Source organism: Oncorhynchus kisutch, linkage group LG13, assembly GCF_002021735.2.
Source record: "Oncorhynchus kisutch isolate 150728-3 linkage group LG13, Okis_V2, whole genome shotgun sequence".
In the NCBI taxonomy this organism is placed as follows: Eukaryota; Metazoa; Chordata; class Actinopteri; order Salmoniformes; family Salmonidae; genus Oncorhynchus; species Oncorhynchus kisutch.
In genome coordinates, this window is record NC_034186.2 from 16,160,290 (window position 1) to 16,187,198 (window position 26,909).

At 42.6% G+C, this 26,909-nt stretch overlaps 2 protein-coding genes across 3 annotated transcripts; one reads left to right on the plus strand and one right to left on the minus strand.

Moving 5' to 3' along the window:
• henmt1 (HEN methyltransferase 1) lies at positions 1 to 3,339 on the plus strand. The gene is made up of 6 exons (XM_020499700.2): positions 1 to 498; positions 760 to 872; positions 1,039 to 1,173; positions 1,488 to 1,670; positions 1,802 to 1,985; positions 2,193 to 3,339. The coding sequence occupies exons 1-6, from the start codon at positions 415 to 417 to the stop codon at positions 2,757 to 2,759; spliced, it is 1,266 nt and encodes a 421-aa protein (XP_020355289.2). The 5' UTR covers positions 1 to 414; the 3' UTR covers positions 2,760 to 3,339.
• Positions 2,978 to 26,284, minus strand: fam102bb (family with sequence similarity 102 member Bb). Of its 2 annotated transcripts, XM_020499487.2 has the most exons (11): positions 26,010 to 26,284; positions 14,744 to 14,864; positions 14,570 to 14,599; positions 13,820 to 13,936; positions 13,549 to 13,595; positions 11,116 to 11,210; positions 9,274 to 9,372; positions 7,877 to 8,189; positions 7,387 to 7,523; positions 5,523 to 5,592; positions 2,978 to 5,347 (listed from the first exon to the last, which is right to left on the minus strand). In XM_020499487.2, the coding sequence occupies exons 1-11, from the start codon at positions 26,153 to 26,155 to the stop codon at positions 5,305 to 5,307; spliced, it is 1,218 nt and encodes a 405-aa protein (XP_020355076.1). In that variant the 5' UTR covers positions 26,156 to 26,284; the 3' UTR covers positions 2,978 to 5,304. The 2 variants fall into 2 exon arrangements, with proteins under 2 accessions (XP_020355076.1, XP_020355077.1); XM_020499488.2 differs by lacking the exon at positions 9,274 to 9,372 and having other exon boundaries at positions 26,010 to 26,271.
• Positions 26,285 to 26,909: the final 625 nt, after the last annotated feature.

Here is a 26,909-nt window from a genome sequence, read left to right on the forward strand (position 1 = left end):
TTCAATCGGTGACGTCACTCTCTTTGAGACCTTGAACTAGTGGTTCCCCATGCTCTGCAAGGCCCGCGGCTTTTGTGGAGCGATGGGTAACGATGCTTCGTGGGTGACTGGTTCGCGCCCGGCGAGGGGACGGATTAAAGTTATACTGTTACACAAGGCTATATAAAAACAAACAATCAAATATAACACATGCACCAATAACTGGGAAGAATTAACATTTCATGGAAAATCGTTAAAAAAAAACTGAACTCTGCTGCAGCCTGTTATTTAGGCCAGGGTTCCGCAGACTCAGATTTAGTCCACTTGAACTGGCATTAATTCAGAGAGATTTTGCGCCAGCGCCATAATGGCTCAAATTGCGCGATTCGACCTCTAGCAGCAGTGTTTCAAGTAGTAACTAGTTAATTGTTTACGATGAACACGATATTTACTCCACCATTGTACATACAGCGATACGAATTTGTCATCGACTTCGTCAAAAAGAACAAACCCAAAAAGGTACTGTATAAAACTACTTTACGTGGTGGTTCAGTTGTGGCTTCCATCGAAACAACCCACATGTAACGTTAGCTAGCTAGCTAATCGCAGAACTACACGGTTTAGATGCAGACCGTCTTTGGCCTGCCTTATGTTGACGTTATGTTTAAAGTCTGACCCGCTAATTGAAAATAAATGGGGAAAACTATTTATCAGAACTTGTCAACTTATCTGCAATAGGCCCATTACAACTGTATTTTATGTGTCCATTCTCTTCTTCAGGTGGTAGACTTGGGATGCAATGACTGCACTCTCCTTAGGAAGCTGAAGTTTCACAAAGAAATTGAACTGCTTGCGGGACTGGACATTGACTGTGCAGTTATCAGGGCTAAAATGTGTGTTTTATTAAGTTATTTCAACAAATAAAACATTGTCCATTGATTTGTGAGATCCTATCCTGTGACCTAGGTCTACCTTTGTGAGACTGTAGTACACACACACCTACCTGTCTTAATTTATCATAACCTAAACTAAGGACCTTTACAATTCAACCCTGAGCAGGTATGAACTGGCACCGATTCCAACTGACTACCTGCAGCCAGGTGATCATCCCCTGACCATTAAGCTGTACCAGGGTTCAGTCACCGAGAGGGATCCCCGCACCAAAGGATTTGATCTGGTGACGAGTATTGAGCTGTAAGTCATCAAATCAAATGTATTTATATAGCCCTTCGTACATCAGCTGATATCTAAAAGTGCTGTACAGAAACCTAGCCTAAAACTCCAAACAGCAAGCAATGCAGGTGTAGAAGCACTGGAAGTCTGGGTGACTACTGGAGGGATTAGCCCTCAGACAATGTTTTTCTACTTTTTCAGATACTGTATTATATGAGCACCAACATACTGGTACATCAATTCCATGTTGATTGCCACATGTAAGGGTTTGCCCATCATGTGCCCTTCAATATTGTCATGGTATTTTATGTTAACCACAAACTTGCTCTCTACAGCATTGAGCACCTACAGCTTGAGGATGTGGATAGGTTCACTGAGGTTGTATTTGGCTACATGGCCCCAGTAGCAGCAATCATTAGCACTCCAAACGCTGACTTCAACCCCCTGCTCCCCGGGCTGACAGGGTTTAGACACTACGACCACAAATTTGAATGGACTAAAGTAGAGTTTCAGACCTGGTATGTGTACATTACCATGCAGTCAGTATGCCTGTATTATAATCATCATTCTAAAAAGGTATACCTTTTTCTTATTTGTACTTAGTTTGCACTCATCCTCTCCATCTCTCCCATCCCTCCTGCTGTCCCAGGGCTCTGAAGGTGTGCAAAGAGTTTGGTTATGTGGTGGCGTTTACAGGTGTAGGACAGATACCGGCTCAGGAGGAGAGCATCGGGTTCTGCTCTCAAATCGGAGTGTTTCAGATAGACAGGTCAGGAGGTGACGCACCACGTCTGCAAAATAATGTCGCAGAGGAGCATCTTCCTTACAGAGTGGTGAGGAGGCACAAATGGGGTCTACTCTTGTTGTTTAATCCTGTCTCATTACCTGTGTGATCAGAGTCAGAGATCAAAGTATCAGTGTCACTTAGTTTTGCATGCGTTTCAGAAAGTGGCCAGTGAGAATAAAATAGGCCCCTCTGTCCTAACCTATTTCTCACATTGTCTTTCCCTTACCCTTTCTCTCCATCCCTCATACTCCAGTTATACAACGTGGTGTACCCAAGCCTGTGTGACAGCAATATCTTCCAGAGGACTCTGGTGAATGAGGTCCTGTACTGGGCTGAGACCCTGAAGAGAGAGTGGCTGGAGGAGATACGTGGAGTGGGGGATGAAGAATCAGAACAGACAGATGAAGAGGGTTGTTCGAGAGAAGGAATGGACAGGGAGGAGAGTCAGACAGGTGAAGTGGAGCGAGTGGAGGCAGGTGGTAGAGGGTTTGAGGTAGAGAATGAGGAGGTGGGGGGAGAGGGTAGAACAGACATGGGACAGGAGGAGCCCTACAGAGAAGGTCAGTCTGTGTGTGTCCCCTTGGTCAGGTTGTGCTCCTGCCCCAGAGTGCAAGCTCTGAGTGGGACAGTCCAGCGTCTCACAAAGTTCCTACTGGAGAACTCTAGAGTACAGTTAACCAACGATGGCACTGCCGTGGTGTTGGTGGACAGCGATGATGAAGATTTGGAGTGGGATGAGAACTGTGATAACACAGGGACAGGTCCGTTCTTTGTCAGTAGTGTGGAGAACGAGGACTGGGAGACCGAGCTTGGTCAGTAGCATGGAGAACAAGGACTGGGAGACCGAGCTTGGATGACCTTTGTCATATAAGGAGTGTATTCTTTGATGTACTAGTTTTCATTTTCTTTTACCCTGGCAATATACAGTTCTAGAACTAGGGGCCATCAGATAAGATTCAACCATATCCTTAAATGAAGAAGGAACATGTTCCTAATAAAATGTGATGAGAATATAGTCATTGCCTGGTTCACACAATCAACATTTTGAACCGTTTTAATCAACAGTGCATGGTACACAGGAAAAGCATACAGTACACCTGGTAAGGAAGCAAATGTTGGTCAAAAAGACAGGAACATTGGACACTGTCGACACTGACAGAAAACGTCACTTTTACAGGAGGATATGGGTTACAGCTCCTTAATACACACAGCTTCACAGAAGAGAAAAGGCAACCATGTTTGTTACATGTTAGGTACCGACTGAGCTGGGAAACAGGAACATATGCTGCCTGTCTAACATCTGTCTACTGGAACTGATTTTACTGAAGGAAGGTAGTTAACAGGCTTATTTCTATTCAAGAGGAATAGTGAATGGTAATACAAGTGCCTTTCTAAAGGTTACAATACTCATTATTAGTTTCTACCATGTTCTGGATCTATACATTAGTTCTGTTCTTAAATCTGCCTCATGAGGCAGCAAAGAGAACTTCCAGGTAAGTGATGGCACAACATAAATGAATCACACAGGTATGTGGTCTTACCAAACGTACAGATGTAAGAAACCTTGAACCACATGTGATGGTGGAATTGTGGTTTTCAAGCATTGGTTTAACTCGCTGAAGAAATACAAAAATCATGCAAACAATAAACATCTACACAAAGAGAAATAACACATTAATTCAGAGTTATAATACCATACACTGATGACACTGCAGAAATCAGCAAATTACGGCACATAACTTGAGGTCAGGATATGGTTAACCTCCAGTATGACGATCACATACACTAAATGTATGTAATGCCATTATATCTTTAACTTACTCTGAATATGTATTGTTATCTCTATTTAATGAGACAGACCAATTAACAAGATTCATCATCACAAAATCGTGTAGTGTATACAATTTCCCCCCCAATGTCAGTTTCATAACCGTATTTGACAGACTATATTCAAGATATGGGGGGGACCAATCCATTACATCGTTCAGACAACGAATAACAGAGTCATCATCAGCCTCATCTGATGTAACTCCTGGCTTTTTGTCATATAAGTATATCATCATCATACCATCTGATATGCTGCTGAGAGAGAACCTTCATGGACCACACTGTCTCACTCTTTGGAGTTGTACTACACAAGGTGACCAATAAGTGTGTACAATGGCAGTTCAATTGTTGACCATTTGTCCTGTAGCCTTCATCTTTACCTACGTCGGCTTGGCAAGAATCAACTGTTGACTTGCATCAGTTTCTAAACCCCACTGTCATCGGTCGTTGCAAAAAAAGAGCCATCCGGATTGGAACCCTGATATCTTAACCTGAGAGTCTGATTCTTTCAGAAGAAGCAAACACAAGCTTGACCTCACTCAAACAGAGCTTCTCTCCTCTTCCTCACCATCTATTTCCCTCCCACAAGCATATAAAAAGAGCAGAGCGGTTATATTGTAAGGCGGTTTCTATTTCTGCCAGTAATGAGATCAGCAGAGGAGAGGAGCAGGGTCACCTTCAGTACAGAGTACATAACCTGTAGTCTCACTCTCAGCCCTGGCTCTGTATACTGCAGGATTATTGTAGGTTTACTATTATTACAACAGACTAGTGGCTTTAACACTTTACCAGAGACATATAGGCACGCACACAGTCATGCATACACACAAACACATAGCAAACACACACATGCACACCATTGGAGGCTGGTGGGAGGAGATATAGGACAGGCTCATTGTAATGACTGGAATGGAATAAATTGAGCGGTATCAAACATGGAAACCATGATTCCATTCCAGTCATTACAATGAGCCCATCCTCCTATAGCACCTCCCACCAGCCTCCACTGATGCACGCACACACACACACACACACACACACAACCTTTTAGCAGCTTATTGGTGGACAAAAGTTAAAATCCTACATTAAAAGGCAGTTCCAAATAAAAAACATTGTTGAAAAACCAAAGGACTGAAAACTAGGGGACTAGCGTTAACTAGGGAATGTATTGAAAAAGCATGGCATCATCCTCTTCAAAGGCTTCATTCATTCTGGTGACAAACACAGAACCAAATCACTTTGATCTCCAGCTGAAAAGGTCAGGTTTTCCTGTGACCTCAAACTGCAGTTTTTAATAGTCTGACTCCTTTCCCAGATTGAGGAGTGGTGATGTTCTTCTTGACTTCACTGAGCTAATCTAACAGGGGACAACAGACAGTGCACATAGTCTGTAAGCACACCAGAGGGCGCTGTTGCAGTCCATTTCTGACAGGCCAGTTCAGTTGGATAAAATGTGCTTGCTGGAATTAAAGATAAAAACCACTGATGGTTCTGTTGGATGTCAGCTGTGCCACTCATCCTCCTGGTGGGGTTTAGGCCTAACGTTTAATCACCACCTGTTCATATGCACCAGCGCCAACCCTAAAACAATTAGGACAAATTAGCAATCACAAGTACCTGAGTGAGGGTGGGTTGAATTTAAATAATAAGCATTTTAAGTAATCATTTAATAAACAAATCTATACATGAATAAATTAGATATCTTATTTTAAGTGTGAGTTATTGTGAGTGTAACTCTGTTAAAGACTTAGGCTACCTGGTAGGCAGGTGATGGCTTCCAAGGGCAGTGCTTCCTCCGGGACCGACAAACAACCGCAGACCTTCCTCTGAAACAAACAGAAACAGACAGACACACAAACTTTGAGTGGCATTTGTGGTGAAACTGCTTTATTTATTTAGCAGATGAAACATCAACACTCCTCATCAGGAGCCTGGTTGCTAGGCAATCAACAACTGAATCCAGTATTGACAGGAGCATTCTGCTCGCTGTAGAGGAGGCCGGGACCTTGAAGAGTATCAGCGACACAATCCTTCCTCAGTAGAAGAAATTCATTAAAACATGCTGATAGAAACCCCATCAACCCCCTCTGCATACGGTACTCACCCACGGTAAGAATCTACTCCATATCACTGAGGTCACCAGGGAGCAAGCAAATGTATTACTATTACATTATTATTATTATTTATTATTATTAATGTATTATTGTAGCTGCCACCTCATTAAAGTCGTTAGATGCAGTTTATCATAGCACACTGCTCTTTATTACGGGTGACAATTTTAGTAATCATCACTGCATTCTCTACCAGAAAGTTGGTTGGCCCTCTTCGATGTCTCCTAGTTTGATACATTGCTATGTTTTCATTTATAAAGCTTGTTTACAAAATGTCCCACTGTACCTAACATCATAACTAAACTTTAGACATATAAGTTACCACACCCAGTCTCAGGGATGGTTAACTCTGGGAATTCCTTTGGTCTCTACTGCGTTGGGTAAATCTGCTTTTAGTTCTTGCACCTTATTTGTGGAACAATCTCCAACATTTTCTTAGATTTGATGTGCTGGTGCCTCTAGGAGAATTCAGAAAGCTGATTGAGGACCTTATTATTGATGAATATGTTTGTTTTTAAATGACCGTGTTTTTCTTTCTGATTACATTTTGTATTTATATTTTGTGTCTTTTCTGTATTTAGGACTCATCTCTGAAAGAGACCTTGTCTCAGTAGGAGGCCCTGATAAAATAAATGTTAAATGATCTGTGTGTATAAGAAATTTGTGGAGTGGTTGAAAAACAAGCTTTAATGACTCCAACCTAAGTGTATGTCAACTTCCGATTTCAACTGTATATATTCTTATCACAACTAATTTGTACTGAACATTTTCGCAGCAGCTTTTATACAGTATTTGACTGATTCACTTATGAATACTGGTGTAAATGTTACTGGAATGGAGTGTAATTTAACTTCATGAATTCTAATACCACATCTCAAACATGCTTTCAACTTTATTTTTAGACCCAGTATACAATTCTAGAGTTAGAACTGCATGTAGAGGTAGAACTACCCCTCTAAGGTCAAACTATAACCTGCCTTGGTCTCTGACTGGCTCTGGAACTTGGTCTCTGACTGGCTCTGGAACTTGGTCTCTGACTGGCTCTGGAACTTGGTCTCTGACTGGCTCTGGAACTTGGTCTCTGACTGGCTCTGGAACTTGGTCTCTGACTGGCTCTGGAACTTGGTCTCTGACTGGCCCTGGAACTTGGTCTCTGACTGGCTCTGGAACTTGGTCTCTGACTGGCCCTGGAACTTGGTCTCTGACTGGCTCTGGAACTTGGTCTCTGACTGGCTCTGGAACTTGGTCTCTGACTGGCTCTGGAACTTGGTCTCTGACTGGCTCTGGAACTTGGTCTCTGACTGGCTCTGGAACTTGGTCTCTGACTGGCCCTGGAACTTGGTCTCTGACTGGCCCTGGAACTTGGTCTCTGACTGGCTCTGGAACTTGGTCTCTGACTGGCTCTGGAACTTGGTCTCTGACTGGCTCTGGAACTTGGTCTCTGACTGGCTCTGGAACTTGGTCTCTGACTGGCTCTGGAACTTGGTCTCTGATTAGGTTGTTAGGTACCTTCATGGCTGGAGTCCAGCAGGCTGGGGGTGAAGTCTTGACTCTGAAGGATCTTCTCCACCACGTCATCAGCATCCACCCTCGATGCCTCCACCCTCATCATCTGACCCTCCATGGACCCTTGCTTCACCAGGTGTCTGGTGGTGGGACATACAGGATCAAGTTACAACACAGGTTACATGCAGTCTCTTCAGATAAACACCTTCTATCTTTTTTTATTTTTGTGTGACATCCATGATGCTGAGAATGTTGTGTAACAAGAGTGACTAGTCCAATAATTCAGAAATGTCATTGAGATACATGGCTGTACAGTAATGTAAAGACTGTTGCTTAGGCTACCTATCTTGTATCTCAGCATAGCAGCTTGCTCAGGTGTGAGGTTGTCTATTTATTTATCCTTTGTTCAATTATTAAGTCAACATTGAGATTACAGAATCTTTTTTTCAAGACAGCATTAGCATCATTGATCAGGGGTGTCTCTCAGTCTCACCTGTTGAGGCGTTCGCAGGACGAGGCGCTCTTCACCGGAGTGCCTGTACAGGAACCAATGGTACTGGTGGGGGTGGGGTGTTCAGGCAGGGCTGTGCAGGCTGACGCCCCAGCAGTAGGGGGCATCATCCCCATCCTGGATTCCCTGTCTCCCCTCTCCCGGTCCCTGCTCTCCCTCTGGTCCCTGGTGTCCCTAGTGTCGTCAGAGGGCTCCAGGATGCTGGCAATGCCGGTGGAAGCGCTGCCCACAGAAGTGTTCCTGCGATGGGTACACTCTGACAGGCTGGAGGAGCGGGAGTGACCTGTGCTGTAGCCTGGGGTGGAGAGGGACAGAGGGGTAATAGCAAGGAGGTTAGAGCACACACACAAGCCTTCAGACACATAGGCAGGCTACTTCAAAATATTCATCATTAATATCAATAAGTAATAACATCAAGGCATAATGCACTAAAGCACATTATCACACACTAAGTACATGGTCACTCATACACACAAAAAGAGTCACAAGTCTGCATACAACATGTCAATCATTCACAATTTTAGAGAGCAGTTTTGTGTTATGGAAAAGGACTGAGAGTGGAGCAGATTGAAGCCTTGCGGTGTGATCAATGATTTAGCAGCAGAGATGGATGCTAGCCTAGCGCCCACACACTCACATGGCATTCATGTCTGCAGGAAACTGTTAACGCAGAGACACTGCAGAGTCTCAATGTACCGCTAGCTAGTCAGGCTACGGTGAAGGGAACAAATCGCCCACACACTAACACTCCCTACAGGATCACTACAAGCCAACCACTGTGTGTCTGAAATGTCTCTTAAAGCTAACTGATATAAAACCAACCCTCCAAACTATAAAGAAAATAGAATATTGTACAACTAGTCTATAGACTTTTCTCTTGCTTTAATGTCTGTAGGAAGCAATGGTAGGAGTAGGTTTATCAGAGTGAGTTGGCTATCAGAGGAGTTGAGTGAACTCCTCACTTTCCTACAGACCATTCATTATAGGGGATCTGATCTGCCTGTAACAGATCCTTCATTCACTAGCCAGACTACCATTGATGTAAATGATTTTACTTGTATTAGTTTACCACAATAAACATATTTCTTTTTTAATTACCACAGTAAAATAGGTCAAGGTTAGAAAGGCACATCAAATACACCAGACAGGCAGACAGAAGAATTCAGCAAAGTAAAAATGGAGAAAAAGACAGAGAAAATAAAATGCTGAGACAGACAGTTGTACAATGCCCTGTGTGGAAGTGACAATCGTCATACTGGGACTTTGAATGATGACTAGCTAGGTTGTATGTTAGCATGGTAGAGAATGAGCTAGATCTCCACGCTACATGTTGCACTGTACATTAGAATGGCTGTGTTGGGAGTATTAGGAGGGCCTACCTGAGACTTTAGACTGCTGACTAGCGTAGCTGGATGTTCGGGAATGGCAGGAGCCCCCAAGTTCATCGGAAACAGAGGGACACTTTCCTTCTCGGCTCTCTGTCAGGTTTTTAAAACAGGACATAGGGGTTGGTAATGGGTTGAGTGTGGACTGGGATTACAGTAATATTCCTATAACAGTATTCAGAGTGAAGAGACTAACTAGGGCCAGCACACTGTGAAAGGGGACCCTGTCTATGTTCCCTCAGTCCTGTGCTCACAGGGTGGACCGCTGTGAAAGGGGACCATGTCTATGTTCCCTCAGTCCTGTGCTCACAGGGTGGACCGCTGTGAAAGGGGGCCATGTCTATGTTCCCTCAGTCCTGTGCTCACAGGGTGGACTGCTGTGAAAGGGGACCATGTCTATGTTCCCTCAGTCCTGTGCTCACAGGGTGGACCGCTGTGAAAGGGGACCATGTCTATGCTCCCTCAGTCCTGTGCTCACAGGGTGGACCGCTGTGAAAGGGGACCATGTCTATGTTCCCTCAGTCCTGTGCTCACAGGGTGGACCGCTGTGAAAGGGGACCATGTCTATGTTCCCTCAGTCCTGTGCTCACAGGGTGGACCGCTGTGAAAGGGGACCATGTCTATGCTCCCTCAGTCCTGTGCTCACAGGGTGGACCGCTGTGAAAGCATCCAAACAGACAAGTGGAAATGAAGTGGAAACCAATAGGTTGTCCATAGTAGTCTGTCATCCCCTTAACACAATTTCAATCAAAATCACTTTCACTGTGGACCTCCCCTCCCACAGACGCAAAAGTGTGTTCCTATTTTTAACCAATAACCATGTGAGGGTCGGCGGCAGAGAGATCGGAGAGAGCATAAAAAAAACAGCTTGAATTCTAGAGCACACACCACTTCAGACAGAGAGGGAGCGCGAAGGGAGAGGAGAAGAGTGCTCTTCTCTTCTACACATGTTGAATATGACACATTAACAGCAGCTGAATCACACCGAGACCGATTCACATTCCTGTATCAGGTGAGGCTTGAATTGGATTAAAGATTGAGAGGATCTATAGGTGCAGCTGGTTATACAGCAAGTCAGTCTGCCATTCAAGAATATGATTATTAGTACAGCAACAAATCTCAAAGTTACTGCAGCCAAAGAGAAAAGCAGACTTCGATCAATGACAAGAATCAATCAGAGACTGAGAGGAACGATGGTCAGTAACTAATGCTCCATATACAGTCATTTATATCCAATCATTTTACTTCTGGTTTTCCTCATTCCAAGTCTGTATTTTCTGAGGCATACAGCTCAGCAGCTGGCAGGGTTTATTTATGCTAATTGACTTAATTGTCAAACAGAATAAGAAGCAAGTGCCTTGATTAATAGGCCTACAGATGTAGGATCTTAATTTGACCTGAATTGTCGCAGCAAAATAATCTTTGCAGCAACAGGATTTGAATGTTAAGTCCATAACGTTGCTTGACCGGTGGTTAGGCTAATATCTGGCCAAAATGAGGCTACGTGAAAAGTGGAATACTGTTAATATAACAGTGTATTAGTGTGGGTTTTCAGTGAATTTATGTCAATCACAAAGCTCATCTGCATCTGCGGTGCAGGAAAATTCTCAGCAACGAACAAAAGAGTGATCAAATTAAGATCCGACACCTATATATACTCTTGCCTCTGATTTACCAGAGATTTATTATACCGGACGTGTTTGTTAAAAGCTGCTATATTTCATGATGCACTCCAACGCTGACTGAGGAACGCTGACTGAGTCATATAAACGCACTGTGGTGAGTTCTGTGGGAGAAGAGGTGTAGTAAGGAGTAGTTAGTCTAGTCTCATTTTACCCATGAAGGTCTTCTGGTTGTCCCCTCCCTTCCTCTCTTCCAGGAGGCTCTCTGCATCTCCCTGGACGCCGATGAATGTGCCTGTGGAAGGAGGCCTGTGGAGGACAAACAGAAGGGGTTGGTTCATGCACAGCAACACAAATTATTCACAACAAAGCCTCCTTCACTCACGCCTGCCAAACATACCCTCGTAAAACTGACTATCCTACCGACCCTCGATCACAGTGCCATCCGTTTTGTCACCAAAGCCCCTTATACAACCCACCACTGCGACCTATATGCTCTAGTCGGCTGGCCCTCGCTACATATTCGTACATATTCAGACCCACTGGCTCCAGGTCATCTATAAGTCTATGCTAGGTAAAGCTCCGCCTTATCTCAGCTCACTGGTCACGATAACAACACCCACCAGCACACGCTCCAGCAGGTATATCTCACTGGTTATTCCCAAAGCCAACACCTGCTTTGGCTGCCTTTCCTTCTAATTCTCTGCTGCCAATGACTGGAACGAATTGCAAAAATTGCTGAAGCTGGAGACTTATATCTCCCTCACTAACTTTAAACATCAGCTATCTGAGCAGCTAACCGATCACTGCAGCTGTACATAGCCCATCTGTAAATAGCCCACCCAATCTACCTACCTCATCCCCATATTGTTTTTATGTTATTTTCTGCTCTTTTGCACACCAGTAATTCTACATCATCTGCTATTTAATCACTCCAGTGTTAATTTGCTAAACTGTAATTACTTCGCTACTGTAATTACTTCGCTACTGTAATTACTTCACTACCTATTTATTGCCTACCTTATTGCCTTACCTGCACACACTGTATATAGACTCTTTTTTCTCCTCTATTGCGTTATTGACTGTACGCTTGTTTATTCCATGTGTAACTCTGTGTTGTTGTTGTGTCTCACTGCTTTGCTTGATCTTGGCCAGGTCGCAGTTGTAAATGAGAACTTGTTCCAAACTGGCCTACCTGTTTATTTTTAAAAAGGATTATGAAAAGAGTTGTAAGTATTTGTCTAAAACATTCACGGAACTGTTTTTTAATTAAAGCTACGTCAGTGATTTGCTCTGTGTTTTTATTAAAGGAAAGGGAATGAGAAGGGGATACTCTGACTCAGAGGTGCGGGGGGCTGCCTTAAACCCTCCAAGACAGTGAGTCTGATGATCAACAGCTTTCCTCCACTATCTGCCCAAGGCAATAGCACATAATACATTTTGGGGTCATCTCCTTCTCCAGGGGCAGTTGGCGTTCCTTGTTATTTTCCAACACAGACTGGGGCTGAACTAACATATTGTCCCCTCTACTTTATCCCTTATGTCACCCTGGCCTCTTCAATGCCTCTGCCTCCCCGTCCGCCCCACTCCTCTCAGAATACATGGCTGAAACAACTTCACAGTCACCTAGACCTCATAGAGACAGTGAGACTATAGACCTACCCTGGATGTTAGTCCGCTGTTTTATCCCTGTACAGGATGATGCTGTGGTGTGGTACTTGGCAAGCCAACTCAGCTGTGACCACTGTTTCATCGCCCCACCCTGGTCTGCTCTAGTTTAGTTTACACAGACACATCTGCTGGGTACAATCCTCCTCACATTCTTGGAACCGCTCCCACACAAACATGGACATGGGCCAAAATGGCCCTGCGTTAGGGTTGCAGGGTAGGAGAGATGAGCATGTCCCCCTGGCTCCCATCATAACTTCATCCCATGTAAAGCCTTCTCTAATGCTGTGCTGATCCCAGGCAAAGCCTTCAAGACCTGGAGCTTATTCATATGGATGCAACACCACAGAAATAACAGATACATTTCTAAGAACAGACATGACTTTCTGTCATGTCCAAGAGGGACATCTCTCTGTGCAAGATTAGTCTACATTTCTATTTACAACATTGCAACCCACTCAATACCCACTGAATATGGCTGAATTCTGAATTTTGGTTTGAAAGAGTATGTGCAAACCTTTTCTTTCGCTAGACTTTACAGTATAACACAGTATTTACACTAAAGTGCTGTTGACAGTTGTATGTAACCTGAAATGTAGGACACTAAATCAATGAGGAAATGAATTGCGTTCATGGTGAATGCTTAGTTTGAAATGTTCTTTCTCTCACCTACAATTTAAATGACACCCACTGTGTTCCTACTCCGTATTACAAATAAATACTATAGAATAATTCTCCTTCCTTAAACCCCCCCACACAACTGTAGCCTATCATAGAGAAGCAGGGAGGAATCCTTGCTGCAGTGTAGGTGGGCGGATAAACATTGGTCTCAAAGGGAAATGCTATGCAAATTTGAATGCACTTCACTGTAGGGGGAAATCTGAGCGCATTTTCTTCAATTGCATTTGAAACATTTCTCATATCTAAAAACCAAATCATAATAGGCCTTATTTTTTCTTTAAGTGAAGGCACCACTTACGTTTTAAAACAGGGGTCCCCGGACATCAGTTGTGTGCTGATGATAACCTGTTACAAAAAGAAAACTGAGGTTTGAGCTCTCTTGACACTGACATACAAAACCTAGCCTGGTCCCAGATCTCCTTGTGCTGTCTAGCCAACTCGCTTGACAATGACTATAAGATAAGAGTTGGCAAGACATCACAAACAGATCTGGGACCAGGCTAGAAGAAAGCATTGGAGACTGATATGATGTACTGGAATTGATAGAAACCCATCTCTCCAATCAGTACCTTGAGTATGGAGTTGTCCTGCCGGGTGTTCTTGGTGTCGTAACCTTCCAGTAGACATCTACGTGTCGTGTTACCAGAACCAGCAAACTCAGCCAGGTTTAGGTCTGCAAAGCCAAGCTGAGGAGAGAGGATCAGGTTAACTTGCAGACAGAGCTGCAGGGTGGTGTTGTGGGCTTTGTTGTTTTTCTCCTATCAATCTCTTTCTGTACCTCAACCTTTCAGTGTCTCTATAGACAAAACAAAGGAAGAACTGTAGACTAATCCATTTTCTCTGGCTTTATTGATTTAATTGAGTATTTTTAGTCTCTGGAGCATAAACTTTAATTGGATACACTGGCTATTATCTAGGTAATTTCCCATTTAAGGTAAAAGCTAATCATTACAATTTAAATGGTTTAACACTAATCAATTAGTGGTTTTTCACTTCCTGTAGGCCTATTTTTAAAGGGTAAATATTTTACCACTAGAACAAAACATTTGCAGTGTACCACATGGACAGAGCTTAACTGTGACACCAACTCTAGACAACCTGCAGGCAGAGAAAGCAACCTGTTCACTAAGCATAGATCAATGTAACTAACTATGTATTGGGAGAGAAAGCAACCTGTTCACTAAGCATAGATCAATGTAACTAACTATGTATTGGGAGAGAAAGCAACCTGTTCACTAAGCATAGATCAATGTAACTAACTATGTATTGGGAGAGAAAGCAAGAAGAGTGTAAAAAGGAATCTCTCTCTGAAACAGTACCTTTGCGTACGTCTTCCCACCCTTTAGCTCCTATCAAATAAAACAGTGAAATCATTTGAATGTAAACAGTGACAAAGCAGAAACCAGTAAACTTTATAGACATGCCTTATGCCAATCTATGTTCCAGATGAAGTTTTACAACATTAATAGGAACTGAGAGTCTGAGGGCCATACCTTCCTGACAGACACGCGGCACACACAGGGGTCAAGCACGCCCGTCCCAGCGGTGGCACTCATCTTACAGGGGAAGGAGAACCTCTTCTTCCAGCGTACACAGTTAGCATGGACTGGCTCCCTGTAGGAGAAATACAGAAATGGTCACATATTGATACACAACATCAGCACCAATCGCATGGCATAGGTGATAGTTTCACACACTGTCTGAAAGCGAGGCTAGCCAACTGGAAACATGGGACGGTCCAACTAAGGACATGGGTCAGCTTGACAATCCAGAGGGATAGATTTATCTTAGAGGCTGACTGTCGTGGCAACATAATGGAAACATTATGATCATTAAACATGGGCCTAATAGGTTATTGATTACGGATTCTCACTAGAACCCATCACTGCATGTTAATGGAGACCAACTGTAGAGGATTTAACCATGTGGTTCGCAGAAACACTTGATAGTCCATTGAAATTGATTATTGTTTCAATCATGTCATTTTACTAACCCTGCTCAGCATAGGCCTAAGTGTTGAGAAACTGGTAGGAGGGGAAGAGATTGAAAGAGAGAGTGTGTAGGGGGTAGTATTCCAGTTCTCCAGATAGCTCTTCTTCCTCTGGCATCCTCTCTGACTTCACCCACTCAATGTTCCCACCGTCATCTCCCTTCTGTCCAATCCCCCTGATCTAAATGGACCAATACTTACAACTCACACCTCTCCTCTATAGTGAACAACTGATGACGTCATTGGAAATAAAAATGTAAATGAATAATCCTTACAACATGACATCTTGTGAAAAAAAACTACTTCCATAATACTCCAACAGGGAACTCCCCATCCAGTGGAGTATTCCACTCCCCATACACCTCAGGCTGAGCTCAGGGTTCTAACTAACTAGACGATTAGTTGTAACCTACTCCTTTAATCCAATAACAGGGTGTGACCAGTGTGCACATTACAGGGGTGGGTTGGGGGGGGGGGTCTTTAATTCTATTTGTTAAAATGCAATTTTGTACAGCTGCATTAGTACTATGAAAACAAAAGCTTATTCCAAATTAAACAAACAGCCCCGCCTCTCTGACAGTTGGTTCAGGTTCTTTCAATCGCATTAATCTCTCTACGCCGCCTGTCTTGAGCTTTCGCTAGCAAACGTGAAACATTGTATGGACTGGGCCCTCAGTTTCCTGTGGCGATGAGCTCCGGACAGATACTGCTGTATTTGCTTCCGTATTTCAGCCCATTTTCAGATGTCCCGTCATTTTAGGTCATTTCCACGTAAAAGGACCCATGAGAACTAACATGGGAAATTCATAGGAGCATGTCAAATTGGGTGTCAAATGAAAGCTAAGAGTCTATATTTGTTTTAATGAAGGCAGAAACAGTGCCTTCGAAATGTATTCAGACCCCTTGACTTTTTCCACATTTTGTTACATTAGCCTTATTCTAAAATGGATTAAATAAAATAAAACAACTCAGCCATCTACACACAACACCCCATAACGACAAAGCAAAAACTGAAATTTTTACAAAACTTTTACAAATAACACACTGAAATAACTTATTTACATAAGTATTCAGACCCTTTGCTAGGAGACTCAAAATGAGCTCAGGTGCATCCTGTTTCCATTGATCATCCTTGAGATGTTTCTACAACTTGATTGGAGTCCACCTGTGGTACATTCAATTGATTGGACATGATTTGGAAAGGCACACACCTGTCTATATAAGATCCCACATTTGACAGTGCAAGTCAGAACCAAAACCAAGCCATGAGGTAGAAGGAATTATCTGTAGAGCTCAGAGACAAGATTGTGTTGGGGGCACAGATCTGGGGAAGGGTACCAAAACATTTCTGCAGAATTTAAGTTCCCCAAGAACACAGTGGCCTTCATTATTCCTAAATGGAAAAAGTTTGGAACCACCAAGACTCCTTCCAGAAGGACAACCATCTCTGCAGCACTCCACCAATCAGGCCTTTATGGTAGAGTGACTGAAACCACTCCTCAGTAAAAGGCACGACAGCCCGCTTGGAATTTTCCAAATGGTACGTAAAGACACTCAGATCATGAGAAACTAGATTCTCTGGTCTGATGAAACTAAGATTGAAATCGTTGACCTGAATGGCAAGCATCACTTCTGGAGGAGCCCAGGCACCATCCCTACGGTGAAGTATAGTGGTGGCAACATTATGCTGTGGGGGTGTTTTTCAGCAGCAGGGACTGGGAGACTAGTCAGTATTGAGGGAAAGATGACCAGAGAAAATGCAGAGAGATCCTTGATGAAAACCTGCTCCAGAGTGCTCAGGACCTCAGACTGAGGCGAAGGTTCACCTTCCAACAGGAAAACAACCCTAAGCACACAGCCAAGACAATGCCGGCGTGGCTTCGGGACAAGTCTCTGAATGTCCTTGAGGGGCCTGGAGAGACCTGAAAATAGCTGTGCAGCAACGCTCCCCATCCAACATGAGAGCTTGAGAGGATCTGCAGAAAAGAATGGGAGAAACTCCCCAAATACAGGTGTGCCAAGCTTGTAGCGTCATACCCAAGAAGACGAGGCTATTACTATAGCTACCAAAGTTGCTTCAACAAAGTACTGAGTAAAGGGTCTGAATACTTATTTAAATGTGATATTTCCCCCAAAATATTTTTTTAAAATAAATGAGCAAACATTTCTAAAATCCTGTTTTTGCTTTGTCATTCATTATAGGGTAAGTGGAGACAAACTGAGGGAGATTTTAATTCAGACTACAAGAGTGTAGGCCTAATGACAACCGCCGAATGACATCACACTTGTTGGTAACACATGTCTCTTTCCCTTCAAACGGCAGGTGCACAGTGCACTGTTTGGATGCTGGAATTCTTTTTGGAGTGGTAGAATGTGTGCAGGTAGCCTACTTTTTGAAGTGATTCATTTGGCAATTAGACGAAAACATTAGTTTGTGTTGATGCCATATTAAAAAGGTAATACATGTTTGCCATTAAAATATGTCTTTACTATTAAGCCCATTTTAAAATAAATCTCTCAAATAGGAAGTCTTGTAAATTATATTTTTTGTTCAACGAGTCAGTGGCATTATCCGGGGTCCGGGTATTGCCGGAGAAAACTTTGCTACATTGTTTATTTTCTATTCTTCTTTTCAGCAACTTCATGAACTTTGGTAACCATAGAGACCTAATAAAACTGGGAGCCAGGGATTTCTGTCTGGCAGACGATGCAGAAGGAATGACACGCCAAGAGAAGGAAAGATAGAAAAGAAAGCAAGACAGAGAGAAAATCTTTCCCCTACAAGGGACCCAGGATGAATCATAGATCTGGTTCTTCTCCCAGCAACAAAACACATTCTACTTAGATTATTTTTTAATATTTAAAAAAAAATCTCATTAACTTGTTATTTTCAATGAGAAACACCAAAAGCACTGAGAACTGTTCTTTGTTTAAAAAATACCAGCCTGTAGAATGGTGCATTGTGGTTGTTCGCTCACAGAACTAACAGAGAAGGCATTTGTCTTTCACATGATTTATTTCCTTGGAAATAATCTCACAGGGAATCATATCCACTGGCACTTACTGTAGGATACATTACAGTAGAGCATTAGTTTATAATGTATCCCTTTATCCTCCAGTATAAACTATGGCCTAGTAGCAGGGCTATCCATGTCAATTGATTGAGCTGTAAATATTGGACTATAAATTGTGCCTTCCTGTATTATACTTATGCTAACATGTTTATTCTATTCTTTTTTATTTATTTAACCTTTATTTAACTAGGGAAGTCTGTTTAGAACAAATTCTTATTTACAATGACGGCCTACCAAAAGGCCTCCTACGGGACAGGGGCTGAGCTTATTATTTTTATTAATGTAATATAAATATAGGACAACACACACATCGACAAGAGAGACAACACAACACTACATAAAGAGAGACCTAAGACAACAACATAGCAAGGCAGCAACCCATGACAACAACATGGTAGCAGCACAACATGGTACAAACATTATTGGGCACAGACAACAGCACAAAGGGCAAGAAGGTAGAGACAACAATACATCACGCAAAGCAGGAACAACTGTCAGTAAGAGTGTCCATGATTGAGTCTTTGAATAAAGAGAATGAGATAAAACGTAACAGAATGTGATTGGCAGAACAGATATTGTCTGTGGAGGATGAGGGTTGCAGTAGATATGTCAGATAGGGGGGATTGAGGACTAAAAGGTTTTATAAATAAGCATCAACCAGTGGGTCTTGCAACGGGTATAAAGAGATGACCAGTTTACAGAGGAGTATAGAGTGCAGTGATATGTCCTTTAGGAGCATTGGTGGTAAATCTGATGGCCGAATGGTAAAGAACATCTAGCCGCTCGAGAACACCCTTAATTGCCGATCTATAAATTATGTCTCTGTAATCTAGCATTGATTGGATGGTCATCTGAATCATGGTTAGTTGCTGAATCAGCTTCAATAAATAGTGGGAGGCCCCAGTGCACAACTGAGCAAGAGGACAAGTACATTAGAGTGTCTAGTTCAATTAACAGATGCCTCACAAGTCCTCAACTGGCAGCGTCATTAAATAGGACCCGCAAAACACCAGTCTCAACGTCAACAGTGAAGAGGCGACACCGGAATGCTGGCCTTCGTGGCAGAGTTGCAAAGAAAAAGCCATATCTCAGACTAGCCAATAAAAAGAAAAGAAGATTAAGATGGGAAAAGAACACAGACACTGGACAGAGGAACTCTTTTTTTTTCCCACCTTTATTTAACCAAGTAGGACAGTTGAGAACAAGATCTCATTTACAGCTGCGACCTGGCCAAGATAAAGCAAACCAGTGCGACAAAAACAAGTTATACATGGGATAAACAAACATACAGCCAATAACACAATAGAAACATCTGTATACAGTGTGTGCAAATGAAGTAAGGAGGAAAGGCAATAAATAGGCCAATAGTGGCAAAGTAATTACAATTTACACTGGAGTGATATGTGCAGATGAGGATGTGCATGTAGAAATACTGGTGTGCAAAAGAGCAGAAAAACAAAAACAAATATGGGGATGAGGTAGGTAGTTGGTTGGATGGGCTATTTACAGATGGGCTGTGTACAGCTGCAGCGATTGGTAAGCTGCTCAGATAGCTGATGCTTAAAGTTAGTGAGGGAAATATAAGTCTCCTACTTCAGTGATTTTTGCAATTCGTTCCAGTCATTGGCAGCAGAGAACTGGAAGGAAAGGTGGCCAAAGGAGGTGTTGGCTTTGGGGATGACCAGTGAAATATACCTGCTGGGGAGCGTGCTACAGGTGGGTGTTGCTATGGTGACCAGCGAGCTGAGATAAGGCAGAGCTTTATCTAGCAAAGACTTATAGATGACCTGGAGCCAGTGGGTTTGCCGACGAATATGTAGCGAGGACCAGCCAACAAGAGCATACAGGTCGCAGTGGTGGGTAGTATACAGTGGGGCAAAAAAGTATTTAGTCAGCCACCAATTGTGCAAGTTCTCCCACTTAAAAAGATGAGAGAGGCCTGTAATTTTCATCATTAGGTACACTTCAACTATGACAGACAAAATGAGAAAAAAATCCAGAAAATCACATTGTAGGATTTTGGTGGCTGACTAAATACTTTTTTGCCCCACTGTATGAGGCTTTGGTGACAAAACGGATGGCACTGTGATAGACTGCATCCAATTGGCTGAGTAGAGTGTTGGAGGCTATTTTGTGAATGACATCGCCGAAGTCAAGGAACGGTAGGATAGTCAGTTTTACGAGGGTATGTTTGGCAGCATGAGTGAAGGAGTAGGAAGCAAAATAGGAAGCCGATTCTAGATTTAACTTTGGATTGGAGATGCTTATCGTGAGCCTGGAAGGAGAGTTTACAGTCGAGCCAGACCTAGGTATTTAAAGTTGTCCACCTATTCTAAGTCTAACTCTGCTTAGAAGGCCAGCATCCCGGAGTCGCCTCTTCACTGTTGATGTTGAGACTGGTGTTTTGCGGCTACTATTTAATGAAGCTGCCAGTTGAGGACTTGTGAGGCGTCTGTTTCTCAAACTAGACACTCTAATGTACTTGTCCTCTTGCTCAGTTGTGCACCGGGGCCTCCCACTCCTCTTTCTATTCTGGTTAGCGCCAGTTTGGGCTATTCTGTGAAGAGATTAGTACACAGAGTTGTACGAGATATTCAGTTTCTTGGCAATTTCTCGCATGGAACAGCCTTAATTTCTCAGAACAAGAATAGACTGATGAGTTTCAGAAGAAAGTTATTTGTTTCTGGCCATTTTGAGCCTGTAATCGAACCTACAAATGCTGATGCTCCAGATACTCAACTAGTCTAAAGGCCAGTTTTATTGCTTTTTTAATCAGCACAACAGTTTTCAGCTGTGCTAACATATTTGCAAAAGTGTTTTCTAATGATCAATTATCCTTTTAAAATTTTAAACTTGGATTAGATTAACACAATGTGCCATGTGAACACAGGAGTGATGGTTGCTGATAACGGGCCTCTGTATGCCTCTGTATGTAGATATTCCATTAAAAAAATCTGCCGTTTCCAGCTACAATAGTCATTTACAACATTAACAATGTCTACACTGTTTCTGATCAATTTGATGTTATTTTAATGGACACATTTTTTAGCTTTTCTTTCAAAAACAAGGACATTTATAAGTGACTCCAAAATGTTGAACGGTAGTGAATATATATACAGTGCCTTGCGAAAGTATTCGGCCCCCTTGAACTTTGCGACCTTTTGCCACATTTCAGGCTTCAAACATAAAGATATAAAACTGTATTTTTTTGTGAAGAATCAACAACAAGTGGGACACAATCATGAAGTGGAACGACATTTATTGGATATTTCACGTTTTTTTACAAATGAAAAACTGAAAAATTGGGCGTGCAAAATTATTCAGACACTTTACTTTCAGTGCAGCAAACTCTCTCCAGAAGTTCAGTGAGGATCTCTGAATGATCCAATGTTGACCTAAATGACTAATGATGATAAATACAATCCACCTGTGTGTAATCAAGTCTCCGTATAAATGCACCTGCACTGTGATAGTCTCAGAGGTCCGTTAAAAGCGCAGAGAGCATCATGAAGAACAAGGAACACACCAGGCAGGTCCGAGATACTGTTGTGAAGAAGTTTAAAGCCGGATTTGGATACAAAAAGATTTCCCAAGCTTTAAACATCCCAAGGCGCACTGTGCAAGCGATAATATTGAAATGGAAGGAGTATCAGACCACTGCAAATCTACCAAGACCTGGCCGTCCCTCTAAACTTTCAGCTCATACAAGGAGAAGACTGATCAGAGATGCAGCCAAGAGGCCCATGATCACTCTGGATGAACTGCAGAGATCTACAGCTGAGGTGGGAGACTCTGTCCATAGGACAACAATCAGTCGTATATTGCACAAATCTGGCCTTTATGGAAGAGTGGCAAGAAGAAAGCCATTTCTTAAAGATATCCATAAAAAGTGTTGTTTAAAGTTTGCCACAAGCCACCTGGGAGACACACCAAACATGTGGAAGAAGGTGCTCTGGTCAGATGAAACCAAAATTGAACTTTTTGGCAACAATGCAAAACGTTATGTTTGGCGTAAAAGCAACACAGCTCATCACCCTGAACACACCATCCCCACTGTCAAACATGGTGGTGGCAGCATCATGGTTTGGGCCTGCTTTTCTTCAGCAGGGACAGGGAAGATGGTTCAAATTGATGGGAAGATGGATGGAGCCAAATACAGGACCATTCTGGAAGAAAACCTGATGGAGTCTGCAAAAGACGGAGATTTGTCTTCCAAAAAGACAATGATCCAAAACATAAAGCAAAATCTACAATGGAATGGTTCAAAAATAAACATATCCAGGTGTTAGAATGGCCAAGTCAAAGTCCAGACCTGAATCCAATCGAGAATCTGTGGAAAGAACTGAAAACTGCTGTTCACAAATGCTCTCCATCCAACCTCACTGAGCTCGAGCTGTTTTGCAAGGAGGAATGGGAAAAAATGTCAGTCTCTCGATGTGCAAAACTGATAGAGACATACCCCAAGCGACTTATAGCTGTAATCGCAGCAAAAGGTGGCGCTACAAAGTATTAGCTTAAGGGGGCTGAATAATTTTGCACGCCCAATTTTTCACATTTTGATTTGTTAAAAAAGTTTGAAATATCCAATAAATGTCGGTCCACTTCATGATTGTGTCCCACTTGTTGTTGATTCTTCACAAAAAAAATACAGTTTTATATCTTTATGTTTGAAGCCTGAAATGTGGCAAAAGGTCGCAAAGTTCAAGGGGGCCGAATACTTTCGCAAGGCACTGTATATATATATAGGACAAAACACACATCACGACAAGAGACAAAATTACATAAAGAGAGACTTAAGACAACAACATAGCAAGGCAGCAACACAAGACAACACAGCATGGTCACTACACAACATGGTAGCAGCACAAAACATGGTACAAACATTATTGGGCACAGACAACAGCACAAAGTGAAAGAAGGTGGAGACAACAATACATCACGCAAAGCAGCCACAACTATCAGTCCATGATTGAGTCTTTGAATGAAGAGATAAAACTGTTGCAGCTCGTTCCAGTCTTTGGTCTTAGGGGGGGGGGGGGGGGGGGGGCAACGTACAAAAAGTCCTTTCTAAACCGTTTTTATTTTACTAAGCAAGTCTCTTATCATTTCAAATCCAAAGTGCTGGAGTACAGAGCCAAAACAACAAACTTGTCACTGTCACAATACTTTTGGAACTCACTGTATCTATAAGATATTTTCTCATTTCTCTCCCTCTTGGAGAGAGGGGATAATGATAGTTCCAGAAGTAACAAGTAATGGTAGACATACCAATTAGTTATATACAATGGGAAATCAGTAGTCACAAACCACAGTTGGGTCACCTGCTACTGTCCTCCCTTCCACTGGCATACTGTTACGTTCAGCTCATAACTGTTTCTTTGTCTTTCTGTTGTCTGGTGGTCAAACCAAGAGTGTTAAAACAGTCTGGACAACCACTCCCTTCTCTCTCTCCAGTTAATGTCACCTCTCCCAGCTCTTACTGACACCTACCATGAGCCCCCCTCTCCTCCCATTTACTGTAACTAGCAACCACTGAGCACCGACCGACACCGGACATCGATGGACTTTGAAAAGTAGTTGAAATTCGGTCAGTCCACCCTGGCCTTCATGTTAACGTCCACAGACAGACCGGACTGGACCAAATCCGAACGCATCATAGATATACGTTTCAGTTTGGATAGTACAGTAGTACAATGCAGTACATTAAAGAAAATCAGTGTATTGTACTGTGATGTCCAAACTTGTGAAATGTTAAGATGTCATTTATAGCCATAATTATGCATTTCTGTGTAGTAATTCCATTACCAGGTATAAAACCACTACACCTACAGGTAGTTCAATAACTAAAAGAGATTTTTTTTCAAACTCAAGGTGCCATGTCATAGCTGACAGCCCATTCTTTCTGCAGGCATCTTTGCATCTTAATTCGGAGCCCCTATTTATTTATAGCCACTATGCTGCATCAGTTTGGCTACAGGTGATAATTCTTATTGCTAATAGCATACCTAATAATATGGACCATGCACAAACTATATGCATGGTCCAATATGTTAAAATATTTTTTACTAATAGTTTTACAAATATGTTATTGGGCTCATTTCTGGATGAGGAAATTACATTTTAGATGGTGTCATAATTTTCTATTAATTTTGGAGTAGAATGTCCTTTTAAAAAGTCACCAGAACTGAGCTTCTCAATCCTTCTACATAGAAATTCTCCGGAGGGGACCCCAGATGCGGAAAACAAAGGTATCAACCCCTTTTCCCCCCAAATGCTACAAATTATTATAGAGGAAACACTGTGGCACTGACAGACTCATAAATATCCATTACTGAGGCCATTACAGAAGCACCCGCACACTGAAGGAATCAGTGATGGCATCAGAGGGGCTGGCATGGTGTGGTCTGGCTTATTCACAGTGAAAGGAACCCAAACAGACAGAAACACAGAGGCTCTATTCATACACAGGCCTACCACTCAGTCAGAGGAAGTTTTTACCAGATTAAGAGAAGGATTTGCCAAAGGCAAATCATTTAGAAATTAAAGTATCAAGCTTGCACAAAACCCCTGCATAGGCTAAGCTCCATCTCACGTCTGCAAATCTGACAAGCTTATCCGGGCCTGGGGACGTGTGCAGAGCTACGGACAGGCTCCAGATGTTGGGTAGGCTAACCTGACCCGAGCCAGCCCTTTTCAGACGCCCAGACTCAGTCCCTGTATCCTGCCTTGCACAAAGAGATGCAGCATCACGACCATGAATCAGGAAGAAGCTGCGGTCACATCACTGCTGAATGGATGGCACTGTGAAATCTAAGATTCGTGTCAATCAATGGAAAGAGGAAGCAACAAAAGTTTAGGAAAAAGTATGATGTCATAGTGAATACTAGAGGCTTGGATTGACAACGGCAAGCCACACTGACTCTGCTGAAGGATTGATGTACATATTTAGCCTCCACACCACATTTCCTCTCTCCTCCTCAGGTATCAGGTTAATGTGGAGTTAAAGCTACAGTAGGAGATGGCTTTCAGAGGAAAGGGGATTAGCTACTTGATTAGCTAAACATGATGAAATCAAATACAATCCACTCTGTGAGAGGAACTCAGACCATTTATCATAAAACCATTCGAGTGCACTGTGCACACTATGACACCTGTCAGTAGTTGTCACACGCTACTTCGAGGAGTAATTACACAGTAATAAGGGCACTAATGTAAAGTGTTGCCTGTATTTATTTTTGATCTATCACCCATGTACTGTGCCTGGACTTTGACCATGTCATGCACCATTGTAGTGTGATACTGACAATATTCTCAAATGTAAAATGGAACATGTTCCTACTTGTGGCTCTCCACTCCGTCCTCCTCGCAGACAGACATCTATTGTGCATACTAACGACAGGGTTTAGCAGTACCTTCCTTGCTAGCTATACATACCGATCCAACCTGGCATTGTTTACAGCCGAAGCTGTGCACGGATGTGATGGTGCTAGTCAGATGACGGTTGCTAGCCTGGCAGCCAGCTAACGTTATCTAGGTTACGGTAACAATGTTATACCCAGCGAACTAGCAATGTATGGCTATTGCCTAATATTGGAAATTCTGAACATAACAGATAACAGACACAGGCACAAGAAAATAAAACATTATCTAACATTGAGTTGCTAGCTCGCTAGCAGTTAACGTTAGCATTCTTACCGAGACGACTCCTCGGAGAAACCACCATCAAGGAGTCGGACTTTACAAAACAGGACACCGTTGACAAAGGGGACAGAAGAGAGCTCATCCAGCTCGAAATCCACTTTAAACTTGAATTTCTTTTTCTTCATCATCATGAAATCCATAAACCGTTAGTTTAGCCTGATAGTGTGTCTTTCTTCTATGGATGTCAGTCCTTTTTACACCCCCATAGCAGCGGCGATGATTGGTGAATGACAATATTCGTGCTACAGTCAGCCGCGGAGGAAGTCTTCGGGCTCGTTCCGGGTCACCTTTATTTATAAGGGACTGCATGGTGCGTTCCAGGTCACCTACATTATAAGCGCTGCGGTCAATCTGTTTTCTTTCTTTTGGTTAACTTGTTTGTTACTGTTTTTAAAGCTGGGATCTCTTCTGTTTCCATATTTTATTAACTCCCCAGCCAATAAGTAACATTAAAGAAAAAATGTAAAGAGGTAAAGAAGAGTGCATCCAGTCCTTAACAGTACAATGTATCGGTGTCTGAATGAAAAAGCCAGCAGTACTTTGTCACCATCTTGTGGCAAATGAGCGGACTTACACACACGCACGCACGCACGCACACACACTCTCACACACACACACACACACACACACACACACACACACACACACACACACACACACACACAGAGAGAGAAACAGAGATGATTGGTTATATAAGTTATAAATACATTATGTAGCAGACAGTGAGTTACAGGGAGATCATAGAATTTACAGACCATACACTGCATACTCAGCTGTCAGAGTTGGGCAGGGCAGAGAATCTATTCAGATGACTAATAGAAACGTGGTGATGGGTGGAGTAGGAGGGCTTATAAGGAGGGGAGAGACTGTAACCAAACTAATTTGTCTAACTTT

Excerpts from the sequence above, each read along its gene's own strand:
- fam102bb (XM_020499487.2), bottom strand. The coding sequence starts at position 26,155 with ATGGATTTCATGATGATGAAGAAAAAGAAATTCAAGTTTAAAGTGGAT. Across the intron at positions 8,190-9,273 it reads TCAGCAGTCTAAAGTCTCAG|GCTACAGCACAGGTCACTCC; the intron begins GTAGGCCCTCCT and ends TCTCCACCCCAG. Across the intron at positions 5,593-7,386 it reads GCTGGACTCCAGCCATGAAG|AGGAAGGTCTGCGGTTGTTT; the intron begins GTACCTAACAAC and ends TGTTTGTTTCAG.
- henmt1 (XM_020499700.2), top strand. The coding sequence starts at position 415 with ATGAACACGATATTTACTCCACCATTGTACATACAGCGATACGAATTT. Across the intron at positions 1,671-1,801 it reads AAAGTAGAGTTTCAGACCTG|GGCTCTGAAGGTGTGCAAAG; the intron begins GTATGTGTACAT and ends CTGCTGTCCCAG. Across the intron at positions 1,986-2,192 it reads AGCATCTTCCTTACAGAGTG|TTATACAACGTGGTGTACCC; the intron begins GTGAGGAGGCAC and ends CTCATACTCCAG.